Source organism: Fringilla coelebs, assembly GCF_963513975.1.
Source record: "Fringilla coelebs genome assembly, chromosome: 1".
Lineage (NCBI taxonomy): Eukaryota > Metazoa > Chordata > Aves > Passeriformes > Fringillidae > Fringilla > Fringilla coelebs.
Genome location: NC_140028.1, coordinates 14,393,118 through 14,410,147, shown reverse-complemented (window position 1 = coordinate 14,410,147; position 17,030 = coordinate 14,393,118). Strand labels below are relative to the sequence as shown.

The window sequence follows — 17,030 nt, the reverse complement described above, 5'->3', positions numbered from 1 at the left end:
AAAAGACCTCCATCCAGTTCTGCTGCTCTCTGCAGCACCCACACCTTCAGCACACACAACACCAGACTGGTGAACTGAATGAGTATTGGGCAGAGAAGGAAGTGATACTGGGTCCCAGGTGAGTAAGGGATGTAAATGGAGCAAGTAGGGTTAGGATTTACTTTTTGGAATGGGTAGAGTAAGAGAACATGATGAGAGAAAAAGACACGTATCTTTTTGTGAATAAATGTTACTTGCAAGGAATGAGGAGTCATTGTTGCTATCACTAGAAAGTACCTGTCTCAAAGATTACATTTGGAAATGTAAGCTTTAGATAGAAATTTGTTTTCCAAGAAAAGAAATCACTTCAAACACGGAGTTTTGTACTGTTTCATTATTTCATTTAGTACTTCAATGATACTAAAAGATACCTGAACCACTAGTGATCCAGGTTAATACTGGAGCCTTTCTGAGCTTTAAGGATAGCCATCACAGCATAAGAAAGTCACCACATACAAATTCTTATGAATCCTCTATTCTATTCTATTCTATTCTATTCTAGGTATTCCAAAAGTAGCATCTTTTTTTGACTCTTTTTTTTGGTTCAGGAGTCCAAACAAAAAGAGGAAAACTAATTGCATGGAGAGAAAACAACAACTATTATTCATTATTCATACGGCAGTCACAAAAATCTATTTTGGTTTGTATGCTTGGTGTTCTTCCTTCCAGCAAGTGATAAAAATATTTTAGCTCTGAGGTTTGTCACTACTAAAAAAGTCTTTAGATTGCAATGCAAAGCTATATTATATTCAGGTTTTATACTGTATTTTTTTTGATGCAAAATGTCTGAAAGGTATAGAAAATGCTACAATGTTACCTGTTTAATCCAGTGCCGATACTCATTAACACCAAAGGTTTTTTTCATCCAAAGGCCATAAATGTAACCAGAGATTCCCTTTAGCACCCATTCATCTGACCTAGTATAAGAAAGAAACATGAATTACATCACTTCAGAGGACATTTTGTAAGGGATGGTATTTTTGACCAGCTCAAAAATAGACACAAATTTCAAGAGGTTGTATAACTTCTCTAAGTCAACAGAAGTCTGATGAGCTGTGAACCAATTTATGGAACTTGGCACTTGGACAGAACCAATGAAACTGAAAAGTCAGTGAAAAGTGAACTTTTACCACAGAAATCCAGATTAAAATATAAAGCCTATTTTAGCTGAAACAATAATAATAAACAGGTGGAAATGGACAGTAAAGTTAAAGCAATTGCTAACCGATATGATCTTTATTTCTTGATACAAAACTCTATGAAGTGCAGAAGACCCTGGACAGCAAGTAGACAAAATACCTATCTCACAATTTGGTGGACACCCTTTTAAACACACCTTCTGTAAGTTATGTTCTAAGAGAGAAAAAATAGACAAAAACTAAAACTAGATCATGATCATGAACTAGAACCTTAAACAGAAAAATGACATTGTACACAGGATATGATGAAGTAAACAGAACAAGAACATATGAAAATGGAGTCATGAAGGTTGCAAAAAATTGCCTTTATCACAGAAGTAGGCTAAAAATAAAGAAGAGAGCCACAGAAATTACAGCAGTACAAACATCAATTTCCGAACATGTTGACTTCCCTTGTTTTTAAGACAAGTATGCTCTAGGACAGACTTTTGCCATTAAAAAAAGTAATGGGCTACTTGTCCCCAGTAAATAAGTGCATGCAAAAGGATTCAAGATAAATACTGATCAGAAGAGCAAGAGCTGTTTGGGGAGGTTTTCTGAGACATGGAGCTATAGCCACTTTAGCAGGAATTTTTCTATTTGACACTAATTTCTGCATTCTCCTCCCTGAAAAACTTGATTTATTAGTTCTGTGCTCTACAAGAACTTTGCATGCAGGCTATACGTCATCATCCAAACTATCTAACAGAAACTGACTGATAATGCAAAAGAATTAGCTTTCTAAAATTTTCAGATGCCAAAGCACACTACAACATTCAGGAAGATATATTCAATATATACAATCTTTGGAGCTTCTATCTCTCACATTCTCCATTCAGAACAACAAATAATACTAATGAATTTTCATTTATTGAGCTTATTACTCTTATATTTTTTCCCATTTTTGCTTTCTTCTACAATTACTATTTTACTTATTTTTCTGATAAAATGCAATTTGCAAATTAAAATTTGAGCTTCCTAGATCCTCCCCATTTTCTGGAGAATGCTATGGTAAAATACTTACCAGGACATTCTGGATATGAAACATCCAAAGAATTGCTGGGCCAGGGCCTGTGCCAAGCATCTCCTGGTCAGTGGAGTTTCATCTATAATCATTGCACTGTGCAAGAGATTTGTGCTGGACCCCCACAAAAAGAAAATAACACAACATGAGCATTGGCTCCAAAGAAACAAGAGACCTTACCTTAAAAACCAAAACAAGTAAAATAATTTCTTCACTGTTTTTTCAGTGAGATAGTAAGATCTTTTTTAATTTTTTAATTTTTAATAGTCTTAATGCAGGCAGATCCCCTGCTATTATCTTCTACACACAGAACTCTCTGTATGGAGTCTAAGTAGTTTAACTGGTGACACTCTCTTGGATTCCTGATACCTTATTCCAGCACAATCATATTTCTGCACTTAATTTGAGATTAAATACTTCATGCATGGCATTTCTAATTCAGACAGAAAATTACCGCCCGTCTTTTCTTAAAGTAAATGCAACATCTTTATAACGGATAAAAATGGAAATGGCGTTAAAAGCCTATAATGTCAATAAAAACAAGCCTTTTCAAACTAGAAAGCCCAACACTCAGGCTACAAAAATAACTAGAGTTTCACACTTTTCTCAACAGTCTTGGATCTAGAGCTTCTAGGCCCATGGATTTAGAAGGTGCAATTTTCTCAAATACTAACCTGAAAATACTCATGGATGCATATGCAGCTACTTCAACATAAGCTTCATCTATGAAAACAGTCTTGAAACAAGAGTAAGGATAGCGGCAGGTAAGAATCTCCTCATAAAATTCAAACACCTCATGAAGGTACGATGTGGTATGTTTGAGCAGTGGGAGAAGTTGTGGTAAGCAAAAGTGAGTCACCTACAAACAAAGGAAAATTAGTTACAAGACCTACAAACATATTTCAACACATAAATATCAAGTATATATAATATCTCAGGGAAGAAACCCAATTTCAACTATATTTGAACCACAAATTAAGACATAAATGGAATTGCTGCTTATTTAAAGACTTCTTTTTTGGAGATAAATTTAATACAGGCATTACAAGACAAGCTTTATCATACAACTGTACTGATGAAGGTTGATCTAGAAATAACCATTCTTGGACTAATATATACTGACTGCAACGTGAAACACCAGTAATTCTTTAGAAAAAAAAAGGAGGCTTCTCTGATGAAGATTATTACCTCGTGCATGTATGGATCAACAAGGATTTCAAAAGGTCCAATTGCCAAGGAGATGTTGGAAGCTGCAGTTGGAATAGTCAACATGTAATGAAAAGTCTTCTTTCTCATATCATGGGTGTATACAGTTTCCACCAAATCTCCATTTGAAACAGCCACCATTGCAGCATCTACAGTATACTCAAGTTTCCAGGTACACAACTCAGAATATGAATCCACACATGGAAACCAAAATCTAGAAAAGTGAGGATTATGGGGAAAGTGGTTAACATTTATACTTACCAATTATACTCTTTTTCACAGGTGATTTTTCTTTCAAGTTCCAAACTATATCCCTAAATACTTGAAGAATATATGACTGTTGACATACTGACTTCTACAATACATTAACTTTATAAAGCTTTACAAGCTTTTTTTTGTCTTTACCTCCTGCTGAGCTATAAAGGCTACACATTCTAATTACTAGTCATTAGATGCTACTTCACACTGGTAAGCTCCTTTCAAGCACAAATTAAATTTTAGAATGTTTTAAACTTGAAAGAATTAAAAGAAATTATTTGTATTTCCTACACTTTGAGAATAAATAGGAAATACAAATCTAGCATGCAAAGACACTTTTCTTACCTTGTAGAATTTTGATAACCACATGAAAAGACATGAGCCCCTCTTTCTGCCATGTTGCCCTCCATGTCGGGTACCACAAAATGAAGGCCTCCTTTTGGCTGGTCCAGAGAAAAGTTTATATGCACCTTCAGGACTTTTAACTCTGCAGCACAAAGACCAAACCTGGAGTAAGTATATACAACTTACATGAAAGTTATTGTAGAATAGTAACTCAGTTTTGGACTCTAGGTCTTTGAAGACTATGTGGTAACTTCATTCTCATGGACTTCCCAGTCCACCTACAAAGTACAGCTCAAACCTTACAAAACTGAGACCTCCCTAAGCACAACTTACAGGAGATGCATTTAAGAGAATCTTTATTAACTAATAAAAACTGTGTTGGAGTCACATTTCATATTCTAATTCCCCAGCAGTAAAGCATAGTTATACAGACTGTATCCTAAACATGATCTCCTTGGCACTTTGCTGAAAAAAATTTCTCCAAAAACTCTGTGAAGCAGGCACATTCTTAAAAGACATATTATTGTTGTTTGCAGTTGCTTAAAATCTTATAGTTAATACTTTTCCTGTAACTTAAGTGTCTTTGCTTTGGTTTAGTTTCACAGAAATCTCACCTATGAATAGATTGGCAATCAAAGAAATTCAAGCACATGCTGAAATTTATCTCTCAAGTATCATGATATTTTGGCACTCAAACATTGAAAAGTGAAATTATACATGTTAGAATATTTCCCCTTCTAGACTTGCATGTAAGGCAACAGGAACTTACACAAAAATTTAAATAAACAAAAGTGTCTTTCCCATTAAGGTGCATCTGACAATATTGCACGAGTCAGCCTCACGATACAGTTGTTATTATTCTCTCAGAGGTCTCATAAATCCATGGGAAAAACCAATAAAACCATGCAAGAAATAATACAAGAAACTAGTAAGATACCTGTAAGAAAATAATCAACACTGGAGGGTAACTTATTAAAACAGTTACTTATTCCAGGATGCCAGTTTATAAATGAGTCTACTTTCACTACCAAGTAAATTTTAAAATGACGATTCCTCGAAGTGAGGTGGCATAAAATTAGTAGAGCTTTATAAAAAGATGTATATAACTTTGTAAAAAGATGTATATAACTATAGCCTTGTAAATTATTTTTTGTTGGATCGTATATATTGTAAGCAGCTTCAAAATTACAATTTATCCCCTAGTACGATTCATTACTCCCACCTCCCCAAGTATTCTCATGACCACCCAAGAGTATGTTTGTATATAGTGTCAAGAAGCCTTGCAACACTTCTCCCTATTACCAAAAAGTGAAAGTATTTTTCAGAATTCAAGTGGAGAGGAAAAAGTAAACAGTAATCATAAATTCATAAAATAATGTAACACTACTTCTATTCCTTCAAAGCTACTATCTTCCTAAGCAAACTTGTAGCTGACAACTCTGACATTAACTTTTCAGTACGGTCTCTTTACCATCAACATGTTTCCACAGCTCTGAGGGAACCTTAATGCAGAGCTCTCCATTTCCAGCATCTGGGTCCACAGCACTGACAGCGGCAGCATAGGCATTGGAGAAATAGTTGAGATTCCTCCTGTCAGAAATAGCCAGTTAATTCTTAAAGTACAGTTGTGCTGAACCACAAAAAACAACTTTGGAAGACAATTTCTATACTGAATTTCAAGGTGCATGGACAACCAAGTGTTATGTTTTGTTTTTGAAGGAGTAGAAGAGAAAAGGAGTAAAGATTAGATTTCAACAACCAGAACTTAAAATATGGCTCTTGCAGAAGTGATCTGTGATCAAAAAGACTTAAACAGTAATAAGTCCCAATAAATTGAGAAATGCTCAGTCTTGTTTCCTTGCCAATAAGAGTAATAACTACATTTATTGGGATAGAAATTAAAAATTCTGGTTATTATTTTGTATGAAGTTTGTATCTTTACTCTAAAGCTCTGTCTTGAAGATCTGCTTCCTCATATATTGCAGTTTTGCTCTTATTTTGCTTTTCTAAATGTAAGATTTTAGCTTGGCAATGGTATTTTTCCCTTGATGGATAGAAATAGGGGTTTTTTAATGCACTTGTAAATAACACATAAAATATGTTAAGAGTTTTGGTCTTAATACACAAACACAGAAATATGTGCTATACTTTTTAGTTTCTAGTTATATTTGAAACATTCTTCTTTTTTAAAGTGTACTGTTATTTATTTAAGACACAAACACAATTTTTGTAATCAGGTTTGAGCAACTACTTATCAGTGTGGATTCCTTTGAATCCCTCAGGGAAATCCCCAGGGCCTTGCCCTGGAAGAATATACCATAGAGCCTCCACCTAGGCTGAAAGAGAAGACAACCCCATGGAGCCTCCCAACACCGATCCGCCCCAGTTTCCATTCCCCATGTGTTGCTAATTCTTGTGGTTTCTCCTTTCCCTGTTTCCTCATTGGTTGTGGTATTGCTGGTGGCCAGCCCCATCTTCCCTGTAGGGCAATACCCTTTGTCCTGCCCTCTGTACCACCCTGTGCCCTCAGATCATTGGCCAGTGACCCCTAATTAACCTTCTGCACACCACGTGGCTTGATCTTCTGTCCCTGATTTCCCCTTTGTTGTGCTGGAATAAACCTTGGCTGGAATTTAGCATACAAAAGGTCCTTCTGCCTCTCTTTGCTGAGCTAGCTGTGGTGAGTGGTGTGCGTGGACTTGACTGCTTTGCCTGAATCCTTACCCAAGCTGCTTTTCCACAGGAGATGCTTATTGGGAAATAGGCAGCAGCATCCACCATCTAAACCCCACACTGCTACATATCAGCTGCTCATTAACTGCTCACTTCATTACAAAGTCAGATCATTACTTCAGTTATGACTTAGATTAATTGTTTTCTACTGAAATGAGCAGGAACAAGCATAAGTCTTCTGTTAAAGTACTTATGAGCAGGATGTTACCTTATTACTTAATGTGATTATATTTAACTACTGGAGTACAACCAGTCAAGCTCAAAAATAACCTTGCTTTTACAGCTTTATGCAAAAGCTTTTACACTTTTTCAAAATGGATTTCTAAACTGTTTAAAGCATGGGAGCAAAACCTTTCTTAATTCTAATTCTCCCGTACAAGCAGTTTTTCAAAAGCTTGCACAACTCTATACCTGAAGAGAAAGTGTTTGACTAACTTATCACCTTTTCCACAGAATTTAGGTACTGCTGATGAATCCAAACACAAGCAGGACACAATCAAGCATAATGCAGTCATGGAATCACAGAACCACAGGGCACTCCGGGTTGGAAGGGACTGCCCAAGGTATGTAGTCCAACTTTCCTGGGGGAGGACAGGGACATCTTGCACTAGATGAGGTCGCTCAGAGTCTGGCCCAACTAGACCTTCAGCGTTTCCAGGGATGGGGCATCTGTCACCTCCATGGGAAACTAGTTCCAGGATTTCACTGCCCTCACAGTAAGAGAGTTCTTTCTTGCACCTGGTCTAAACCTACCTTCTTTTAGTTTAAAATCATTACCCTTTGTCCCACTGTAACAAGCCCTACTAAACCCCCAACCTTTTTATAAAGCCCCCTCTAAGAATTGAAATGTTGCAGTAAGATCTCCCTAGAGCTGTTATCTTCTCCAGGCTGAACAGCCCCAACTCTCTCAGCCTTTCCCCACAGACAGGTGCTCCATCCCTCTTACCATCCTGGTGGCCTCCTCTGGATCTGCTGCAACAGATCCATGATCTTCTGTGCTGAGGGCCTCAGAGCTGGGTGCAGCACAGCAGGTGAGGTCTCACCAGAGCAGAGCAGAGAGGCAGAATCCCCTCCCTGGCCCTGCTGCCCACACTGCTGGTGATGCAGCCCAGGACACCGCTGGCTTTTTGGGGTGCAAATGCACATTGCCAGCTCATGACCCTCTCATCCATCAGCAGCCTGAAGTCCTTCTCTGCAGGGCTGCCTGCAATCCCTTCATCCCCCAGCCCTTACTGATACTGGGGGTTTTCCTGACCCAGGTGCAGGATTACTGCACCACAAAAGGGTAAATTAACTTTTGGCTGGGGACTCCACCTTCCATGGAATGTGAAGTCTACACAAAGCAGACATGACCTCATTTCAGGATTTTGCTCTCATCTAACCAATCTCTATTCACCATCCACAGAGAAAACAACCCAAATTACAGTACCTTACTTGGAAGAAGAAAGTGTAATTAACCATGCCACCAGCAGCATTCTGTAAGTCTAGGTATGTCAAACACCCTGCTCAATATTTCAAGTCTTCCACAACTACAAAAAATTTTGCTAGAACTCTGAAATATATTGAGAACATATTTTCACATAGTTCTTCATCTTTGGCAACAATAGTGCACAAATTCCCTGGCACCACTATCAAAGCCGAGAATGTCAGGAGCAGTAAACTTTTCTACTGTGCTTGAAAGCTTCTGAATAGTAAATGGGACCAGTAGAGAAACTCACAAACCTCAAGTTTAAATACATTTTTCTTTTTCTTTTTCACACTTAACTATACCTAAAGGTAGGATATAATGCCAACAAAGTTTTAAAAGGAAAAGGTTGAATTTTACTCTGGAATATAGTATAACTTCAGGTATGGCTCCAGAACAATTCCAACCCACTTAAACTCCAGCTGATGTGCTGTCTCCTAGCCTCGCTCATGCACCACTACTACCTCACCCACTAAGGAGATCACTGTTCATCTGATCCTGTAGGGATGCAGCTGAAAGTGTCAAATGGGAAAATAAGTCCTTTTTTTTCTAATCAGGCAGCTTTCAGTTGGTTTACTTCCTTAAGCAAAGGAAGGATCTGTCATACTGAGGAGTCAAAGAATCTCCCTAGCAAAGTTGCTTTAAGCTGTCCTTCAAATGACACCCTAGAAAGGCAAACAAATACCACTGGGAAAACTCAATTTAAAAAGAGTTTGCATGACTAAGAACTATTAGTAATCAAAAAAGAACTAGCAACAGAAAACCACAGTAACATTCTGTTGGACTGTGTTTAATTTTACTCCAAACTGTTTATGAAAATTGACTATTATTGATAGGGATCCCTTTCCTACACAGTGAGAATTTGTTCAAACTCAGAGAATTGTGATGAGCTTGTAGCTATACTTTAAACGTCACTGGGTTCATAGACAGGAAAAGGTTATGATTTTACAGCAAAGTAGGGAGACTCCAGAGCTTAACATTTTATGAAAAACAAGTCTATTCTTATATTTCTATTTTTGTGAAGTGTTCTAGTTCAAATGGGTGATTCATTGTAAAAGGAATCCATTAAAGGCATAGTACCACAGATTAATCTTTTCATAGATTGAACTATTTTCAATAAACTGCATATGACCATTTTAAGAAAAACAGAGCACACGCCAAAAGTTACAGTCCAAAGAACAATGATAAATCCTAATGCTAACTGTAGATTGACAATGAAAAAACAAATCAGTATTCATGGTCTTTTCCCAGCAGAGATACATTTCTGTTATCAGAATTCACCCCAAGCACTGTTAATTACAGCCCAAGTGCATGCAGCTTGAGTGACTGTAAATAGCAATACCATAGAGATTTATTTTTTAATATTACTAATTGACTTCAAACTTTCCATAGCATTTCACATTAGTAGCTGCACCAGTGCTACAAATGTATGTGCCAAACATATAGTCTATAAACCACTGTTTCCTACAGTACTAAACATCAACTTGGCAAAGTAAGTTATTTGCTCTGCCTGTAATTCATTACTCTTCATAACCAGTAATTCAATTACTACTTTACTTTGCTTTCCACATACAATACGCACTTGATGTTGGAGTACATACATGATAAACCATGTAAAAGATATAATACATGCACATATAGGTGATTTATTAATAGGACAATGATTTGAACCTTTGATGAAAAACCTAATTTTCATTCCTGGTCAAGTTTAAGGGCTTTGTCATCTCTTTTCAAAAGTGCTCTGCACCTTTGTGTCGTGGTCTAGGAATTGTCCCATTTAGTGTTTCCACTGAAACTACTTCAAACCACGTGCCACTCTATCTCTCCACCCTGCTCCTGTGGTGGGCAGCAGAGGAGAACTGGAGCCACAAAAGGTAAAGTTCACGGATTGAGATAAGAACAATTTACCTGAGACAGCAACGAAACAAGCAGTAACAGTAACAATACCCAATGACAATGTGTATGAGAAAAGAGGTGAATGTTTCATATGGTATTGCTCTCCCCAGGTAACTCATGAAAATACCTGACCCTCTGCCATGCAATGGGATCTGGAAGCAAACCTTTTTCCCATCCCTGGAAAATGAGGCAAGGTGGTATAGAATAATCTCCGGGTCTGAGCCTTTCCCTGCTCCTGACTACTGCAAAAATGAACCCTGTCCTGGCCAGGACACTTTATTTCTAACAAAGTCTATAATGAATTTTCAATTAGACAAGCATTTTATCAGTGTAACTAAAGGCTAGTTATTGCAGCAATGCAACACATGCTCAGTCCACCAGAAATTTTTCTATCTTGTACAAAGTCTAAAGGCTTGATCATTGACTTCCCAGAAGAAAAAATACTGCAAAAATGACATGCCCTTAAGGCTACCACATTGCACTCTCTCATAGCTTATTGCTGCTTGTAACTAAAGCAACAGTGAAGTAAGAGGATATCAGAACATCTTCATATTTGTAATGTTTAAATACTACAGGCTTCAAGCTAAAAAAAAAAGACAAATGAGCCAGCACTACACAGGAAAGCATTATGTGCACATTAGCTAGCTATACAAAAACATAGCTTCCTTTACACAATAATAACAGTCAAATGCAACAGCTTCTCAGCCTGGAATCCTAATTATCCCACAAAGGTGAAGCACATAAGCAGGCACAAAAGGATCATCACAAACTTCACTTATCACAGATGAAACCACTGCACCCAAACTTCTGCTGCACCTATTTAAAAGTTTACAATCTCAACCATAAGATAAAGGGGAAAAAAAAATCTCCTTTGCCAGTTTTAAATAAATAGGGCTGAGATAGAAGCAGTTGTCTCAATATTCAGAATATGCACTGGAATCTCTACACAGAATGAAGAAGTACAGCCCAGAAAAAGCAAGCTCATTTCCCTTACACTGATAGACTCAAAAAACAACAACTTACAAGAACAAGAAAGATGAGGATAGACAACTGAAACACTCAAAAACAGCCCCAAAACATGACCCAAATATACACTCTCCAACACTATATGCAGTCTCCACAAGATTTGAAACTCTTCTCAAAAGCACAAGTAAAATGGGATTCTCTGCCATCTTGTGTACACACAGTAAAGCACTGTGAATTATTTCATACCTTACACCCCTGTTCAGGTGTTTGCTCAGTCAGGAAGGAAGGGACTGCATTATCTAAGTTCATCCATCTATTCTGATATGAAAATGGCATCAAATCAAAAATATATTTAATGTGCTAACTAATGGCTTTTAACCTTTGCTACAAATTTCACAATTTTTTAATTACCTTTTTAGTAAGAGTTTTTCTAATATTCAGAGGAACTAAAAAAATTGTTTCACCTTCTTCAACACTAAAAATGTGAAATGACAGAGACCACGTGTCAATGATTTTTTTCCTCAAATATGCTAAAACCCAATAGTAATGTTTCAACTCAAAACAAGTTGAGTATTTCAATTCAGAATACAAAGAGGCGATCTCGCAGATCTCACCAAGAAGTAGCAAAGATCATAGTGAAGCCAATTCTGAAGACAGAATTGTGTCATACATAAAGCTGAATTTCTCAATCCTCTTTTAATTGTTTTCTTGCATACCAAAATTTCCACAACATAACACTGAACCACTTCTCTTAACTTCCTATTAGCAAACACAACCTTTCAAGTCAGAGTTACTGTAGCAGGTTTTAATCTTTACTCCATACAGAGTTTTCCATTTTAAAAAGAATTGTGTTGCTACCTAAGGGAGTAAGAAGTCTTCAGATTATTTTAACTTGGATAAAATGGTAGGGAAGCGTCCATTAAATTAACAAATTTTCTAAATACTTATGCCCCAGATAAGCTACTTGGAAAAAATTTCTCCACAGAAAAGACTGTAAAGGTTGGAACAGACCACCCAGGGAAGTGGTGGAGTCACCATTCCTGAAAGTGTTCAAAAAACTTGTGGACATGGCACCTGAAGACATGATTTACTAATCATGGTGGCGTTGGGTTGACAGCTGGGACATATGACAATGATCTTATGGGTCTTTTCCAATTTCAATGCTTCTATGATTTTAAGTCTTTTAGAAAACAACATCTAAGAAACTAAAAGCATTATCAAAACAAAAGAAAATGTTTGTATATACAATCATATAACCCAAACTTATACTTTTTACACACCACAGGAAAAACTAAAGATCGAAACCAAAATATTTAAAATAAACAGGTTGCCAAGAACCATCTTAATTTCCCATTTACGAATTCAACAGACTACTTAAGAAAACTGTGCAAAAGGTAATGATCCCTGTAAGATCAGAAACAAATCATCATGTCTAATCTGTGTCCTGCTCAAAATAATTGCTGCAGCTAGTTCAGCTGCAAGGGTACAAGGGACATCATCACCAAACTTGCCATAACAAATGAGAATTTGGAAGAGATGACAAGATGAATAGATATAAAGACTACTGTTATAGTAGTATGATTAGATATAAAGACTGAAGACTACTGTCACAAACCACTGTTTCTGGAAGCAGTTCTTTTTAAAGAAGGGCAGAGAAAACACACTAATGATTTTTTTACAAGTTTTTAGATTTTTAGTAATTTTGCTTGCAATCCTGCCTAAAGAGCAGAGATGCTGTATTTCACTACCCAACCAGGTAGTGACCAGGTATTTCAATGGAAAAAATACAGCTAACTTTATCTAACATTTTGTAACTCACGTTGCCTTTAACTTCTGAGTTACAGAAAGAGGCATAGTTTTTTGTTATGAATATTTAGTGACCTCTGTCTTTCATAACTATGAATAACATAAGAGTTATAAAATACAGAGATTTTCCATTAAGTTTGAATAGTTTGAACAAAAAACCCCCCACCTTCTCCACAAAATGACAGCACTTTCTCTCCTAATCCCTTTTTTAATATAATGGGAGTGCTCACTCTGATCATTTGAAATGCTGCTCCTTTTTCACATCTTACAGGAGTTACATGGGATTCCAGTTATTACAGAATCACAGAATGACTGAGGTTGGAAGTAATTTCTGAAAGTACTCTAGTCCAACCCCTCAGCTCTCACAGGGTCACCTACAGCCATTTGCTCAGGAGCATGTCCAGATGACTTCAATATTTCCAAGGACAGACATTCCACAGTCTCTCTGAATAAATTGTCCCAGTGTTCAGTCACCCTCACAGTAAGAACTGTTTCTTGATGTTCAGAGGGAACCTCCTACGTCTCAGTTTGTGCCCACTGCGTCTGCTCCCGTCAGTGGATGCAAGTTAAAATACATGAAATTCTATCAGAATACAAGAAAATGCTTTTTACTGCGAAGGTCATCAGCACTGGAGAAAGTTGCCTGGAGAGACTGCAGAGATTCCATCCCCAAAGATACTCAAAACCCAAATGGACACAGCCCTGTGCAACCTACTCTACCTGACCCCATGTGAGGGGACCTGGACTAGATGATTTCAGCCAGTCTTCTGCAGCCTAAAGGATTGATTTTTTTATCAGCTGCTGTTAACAACACTCTGACTAGAAGTTTTTAAACAATTCAGCAAATTGTAAATTCAACCAAGCCAGCCAAAAGAAGGTGTGAGAATACGAATGTTCTAGCAAAACAAAAGAGAGTATCTAGGGAAAACATACGCCTATCAGGTTCTTACCAAAAATGAAATGGCTACAAGATCTTTTGCTAAAGCCCCTTCCCATATAAGTTCCCTAGAACATGCAGGATGCCACATGTTTTTAAACATACTCTTCTGTATGAGACTGAATAAATTTGAAGCTTTTCCTTTCAAATTTTGAAGTGAGTTCAGTTTTTACAACTGTTATGTACGACAAATAATGAAAGTTTGATTCCTTAGGAAAGGCCAAAAGCTTTACTTTCTAGCTCTTCACAACAATCTAGAATCCCTGCAATAAGAATTCTGAATTTTTGTCATAACAAGCAATAGTGTCAACAACAAAAACATCAAGTAACAAAGCAAACAGAATTACAGAATTAATATACTCAAGCAGTTCAGTATCAAGACTCAAAGAAAATTTCATAACTCTGATAATAAATTCAGTGTTCTATATAAATGAACACCGTATTTGCAAACTGAATTATTGAAGCTCTTGCATAACTGATAAAAAAAGGAATACACAGTGTCTGTCTCAAGCACACAGATCAAATCCAAGGCCTTTTTTTCCCCCATGAAGTACTTCATAGAAAATTTTTTGGTACTTTCACAAAACAATTCAAAGATATAATAACATGAGAAATTCTAAAGAAGACTAGTGTAAGAGTCAAAATTATTGCCAAAATACTTCGCCAAAATTAGACCAAACTAAAAGTGACCATTACGGAATTACCAGGTAAAACTTGACTGTAAAAGAGAATAGGTTACACTTAAGAGCAACAGAAAACACTACATCTGCACAGTCTTAAATACACTACTTACTGCTTTGACTCATGGTGACAGACCTCCAGTGTTGGATCATTATAGATGAAAGCTGCTTCTAAATCATTGACTCTCACTCTGTAAATCCTGCACTGTTTACTGTTCAGCTTGATTCTGTTCAGGTTTGCCACTGTGGGAAATATTGTGAGTTCCACATAACCCTATGAAAACACAAATCAAAATCTTCTGTAAAATCTTTAACAACTTAAAAACTAGAGAGATATAAAAAATTATTACTAATACAATTTTTAAAAATCACTGATATAAAGATGATATTTTCATATTTAAAAAGGAAATTAATTGCCCTTTAGATTTTCTCCATTTTCTTTCATGCCATTTAACAGGTGAATTTTTGCAGCTGTAAATCAAACAGACAAAACAAAAAATTCAATGTGGCTGACAATCATGCCTGTTTTCCTGGATAAAAATCTGCCTCTATTGACTAGATTTCAAGTTATTAGCTTCATTATGTTTTGGTACTTGAACTTGAGACAAGAATTCTTAAAACCTAAGTAGAATCCTTTTAAACAGATACATAAATTGACAAAGACCCTTGAAGACTTCAGCCCTGAAATGATTTAAGTCTCTTCAAAGCCCAAGTGAACTCACATGCAAGGCAGAAATTTCTGTAAGCCTATCCCAAACATCAGCAAACAGTGTGAGCATGAATTTTTAACTGCAAATTGCTCTGTAATATTTACAATGCAGCAACTTTCATATGGAAATCTTTTTTGAGAAGTGCTCACAATTAGAAGGAATTTTATCTCAAGCAATGACAGACTTATGAGAAGCATCAGATTAGAAAGTATAACATATGAAGTAGCTTGTGAGTGCAGTTATTTCCTCTAAAAGCACGAAGAAAACCCAGACACTTAATTTCTACTTCACACTTTATTAAGAAATACTTACTACAACAGACTTTCTCTGAAAATTTATGTTGTTGATACAAACTACCTGATGAGTTGTGCTGGAAGAAAAAAAAAAAAACAAAAAAAAAGTAAGGTTTTGCACAAATGCCAGCATTTAAAATAATACTTTAACCCAGTTTAACAGAGAGCCACACAGGATATATGTACATAAATACCGCAAACAGAATATACTTCTATAAATATCATTAATGATTGTCTAAATCTTTTATGTCGTATAAACCAAATAATGAACAGGAGTTACCCACGATGTCAGGAAAGCCCCCCAGAAAATCAAACACAGTATCATACCAGGATGAACATTACCAGTAATACAGGAAGTTAACATAATTTTTGAACAACACCTATTTGTATGTAAAAATAAAGCATCACAAATGGCAGTGTCCAGGTCTAACACTGTAGTGATGAGCAGTATCAGTAATGGCATGAAGTATAAGATTTGCAATCAGAGACCTGTGGAAAGTTGACCTGGAGAGTTGACATACATAATTTATATAAGCAGGTATTACACATTAAAAGATCCAGTATGTGCTTTTACAATTAGCATGCCATAAGAATTTATAATTTAAAATAATGCTAATACATGAATCAAGATAGGTATTTTATACTAGTCAAACGCATTTGCTTAAATTTTGAGTGATGTATTAGAACTCCTGGTAAATAAAACTGATTTAAAAGGTAGGAAATAATATAATGTCAACTTTTAAAAAATCCTGTAAGTTATTTCAATGTAATTTCCTGTAGTGGGTGTCATCTTTACAGTAGTGCATTTCATAACTCAAAACAAAACCTTGAAATAATTCAACTTTTATGGCACATCATGCTTTATCTGCACATATCCTGTGCATTAAGAAGTGGCATTGCTTCAGGTGAGATAAAAAATTCTTACAAGAGAATTACATCTAAAAATGGATTCAGATGCCACTTACATTGAGTGTGCATGAAAAGACTGATTCTACTTAGAAATACATTTATGTAACAGATTTATAAAGGAATCAAAGAGGTATAACAAGAAATCTATTAAAATGTACTGAAATCCACCACCAACTGCTTTGTAGCTTGGTTACAGCCCAAATAGTGAATGTGTGAAAACAAAGCTTAACAGAGCAGCTTGCTGCAAAGGCAAGCATTTTTTTTACACATAAAAAGCCTTTAAGTCAAAAGGGCTGTTTGACACAGCAGTACATATGGAACGTCGTAGTATGGTCTATGGAACTGACACTGGGTGAAGAGATGTCCAAAGTTGGAAGAGCATAAGGTAAATATCTTTATGAGACTGCATGGTTGACAGACTTGCTGCCCATGAATAAGTCCATTTACACATTCAAACCTATTTCTGCAACACACATTTTCTGAATGCAAGCTACACCACAAGCAACACTCCGTCTAAAATAAATCATTATTAATCAGCCTTCGGCCTGATTCAGTGTGCACTGGTTGGAAGTATAGCAATTTAAA

At 36.4% G+C, this 17,030-nt stretch overlaps 1 protein-coding gene across 1 annotated transcript in view; it reads right to left on the bottom strand.

Annotated features, from left to right (window-relative positions):
* The window catches only part of TAF2 (TATA-box binding protein associated factor 2), a 58,485-nt gene extending 41,467 nt beyond the window's left edge, over positions 1–17,018 (bottom strand). The window contains exons 1-8 of the mRNA XM_084203654.1: positions 15,556–17,018; positions 14,647–14,807; positions 5,522–5,640; positions 4,051–4,192; positions 3,430–3,661; positions 2,916–3,100; positions 2,242–2,355; positions 849–956 (exon numbers count right to left, since the gene is read on the bottom strand). Of these exons, the coding sequence (XP_084059780.1) occupies positions 849–956; positions 2,242–2,355; positions 2,916–3,100; positions 3,430–3,661; positions 4,051–4,192; positions 5,522–5,640; positions 14,647–14,807; positions 15,556–15,669 (1,175 nt within the window). The 5' untranslated portion in view covers positions 15,670–17,018. The remainder of the gene's footprint in view (positions 1–848; positions 957–2,241; positions 2,356–2,915; positions 3,101–3,429; positions 3,662–4,050; positions 4,193–5,521; positions 5,641–14,646; positions 14,808–15,555) is intronic.
* Positions 17,019–17,030: the final 12 nt, after the last annotated feature.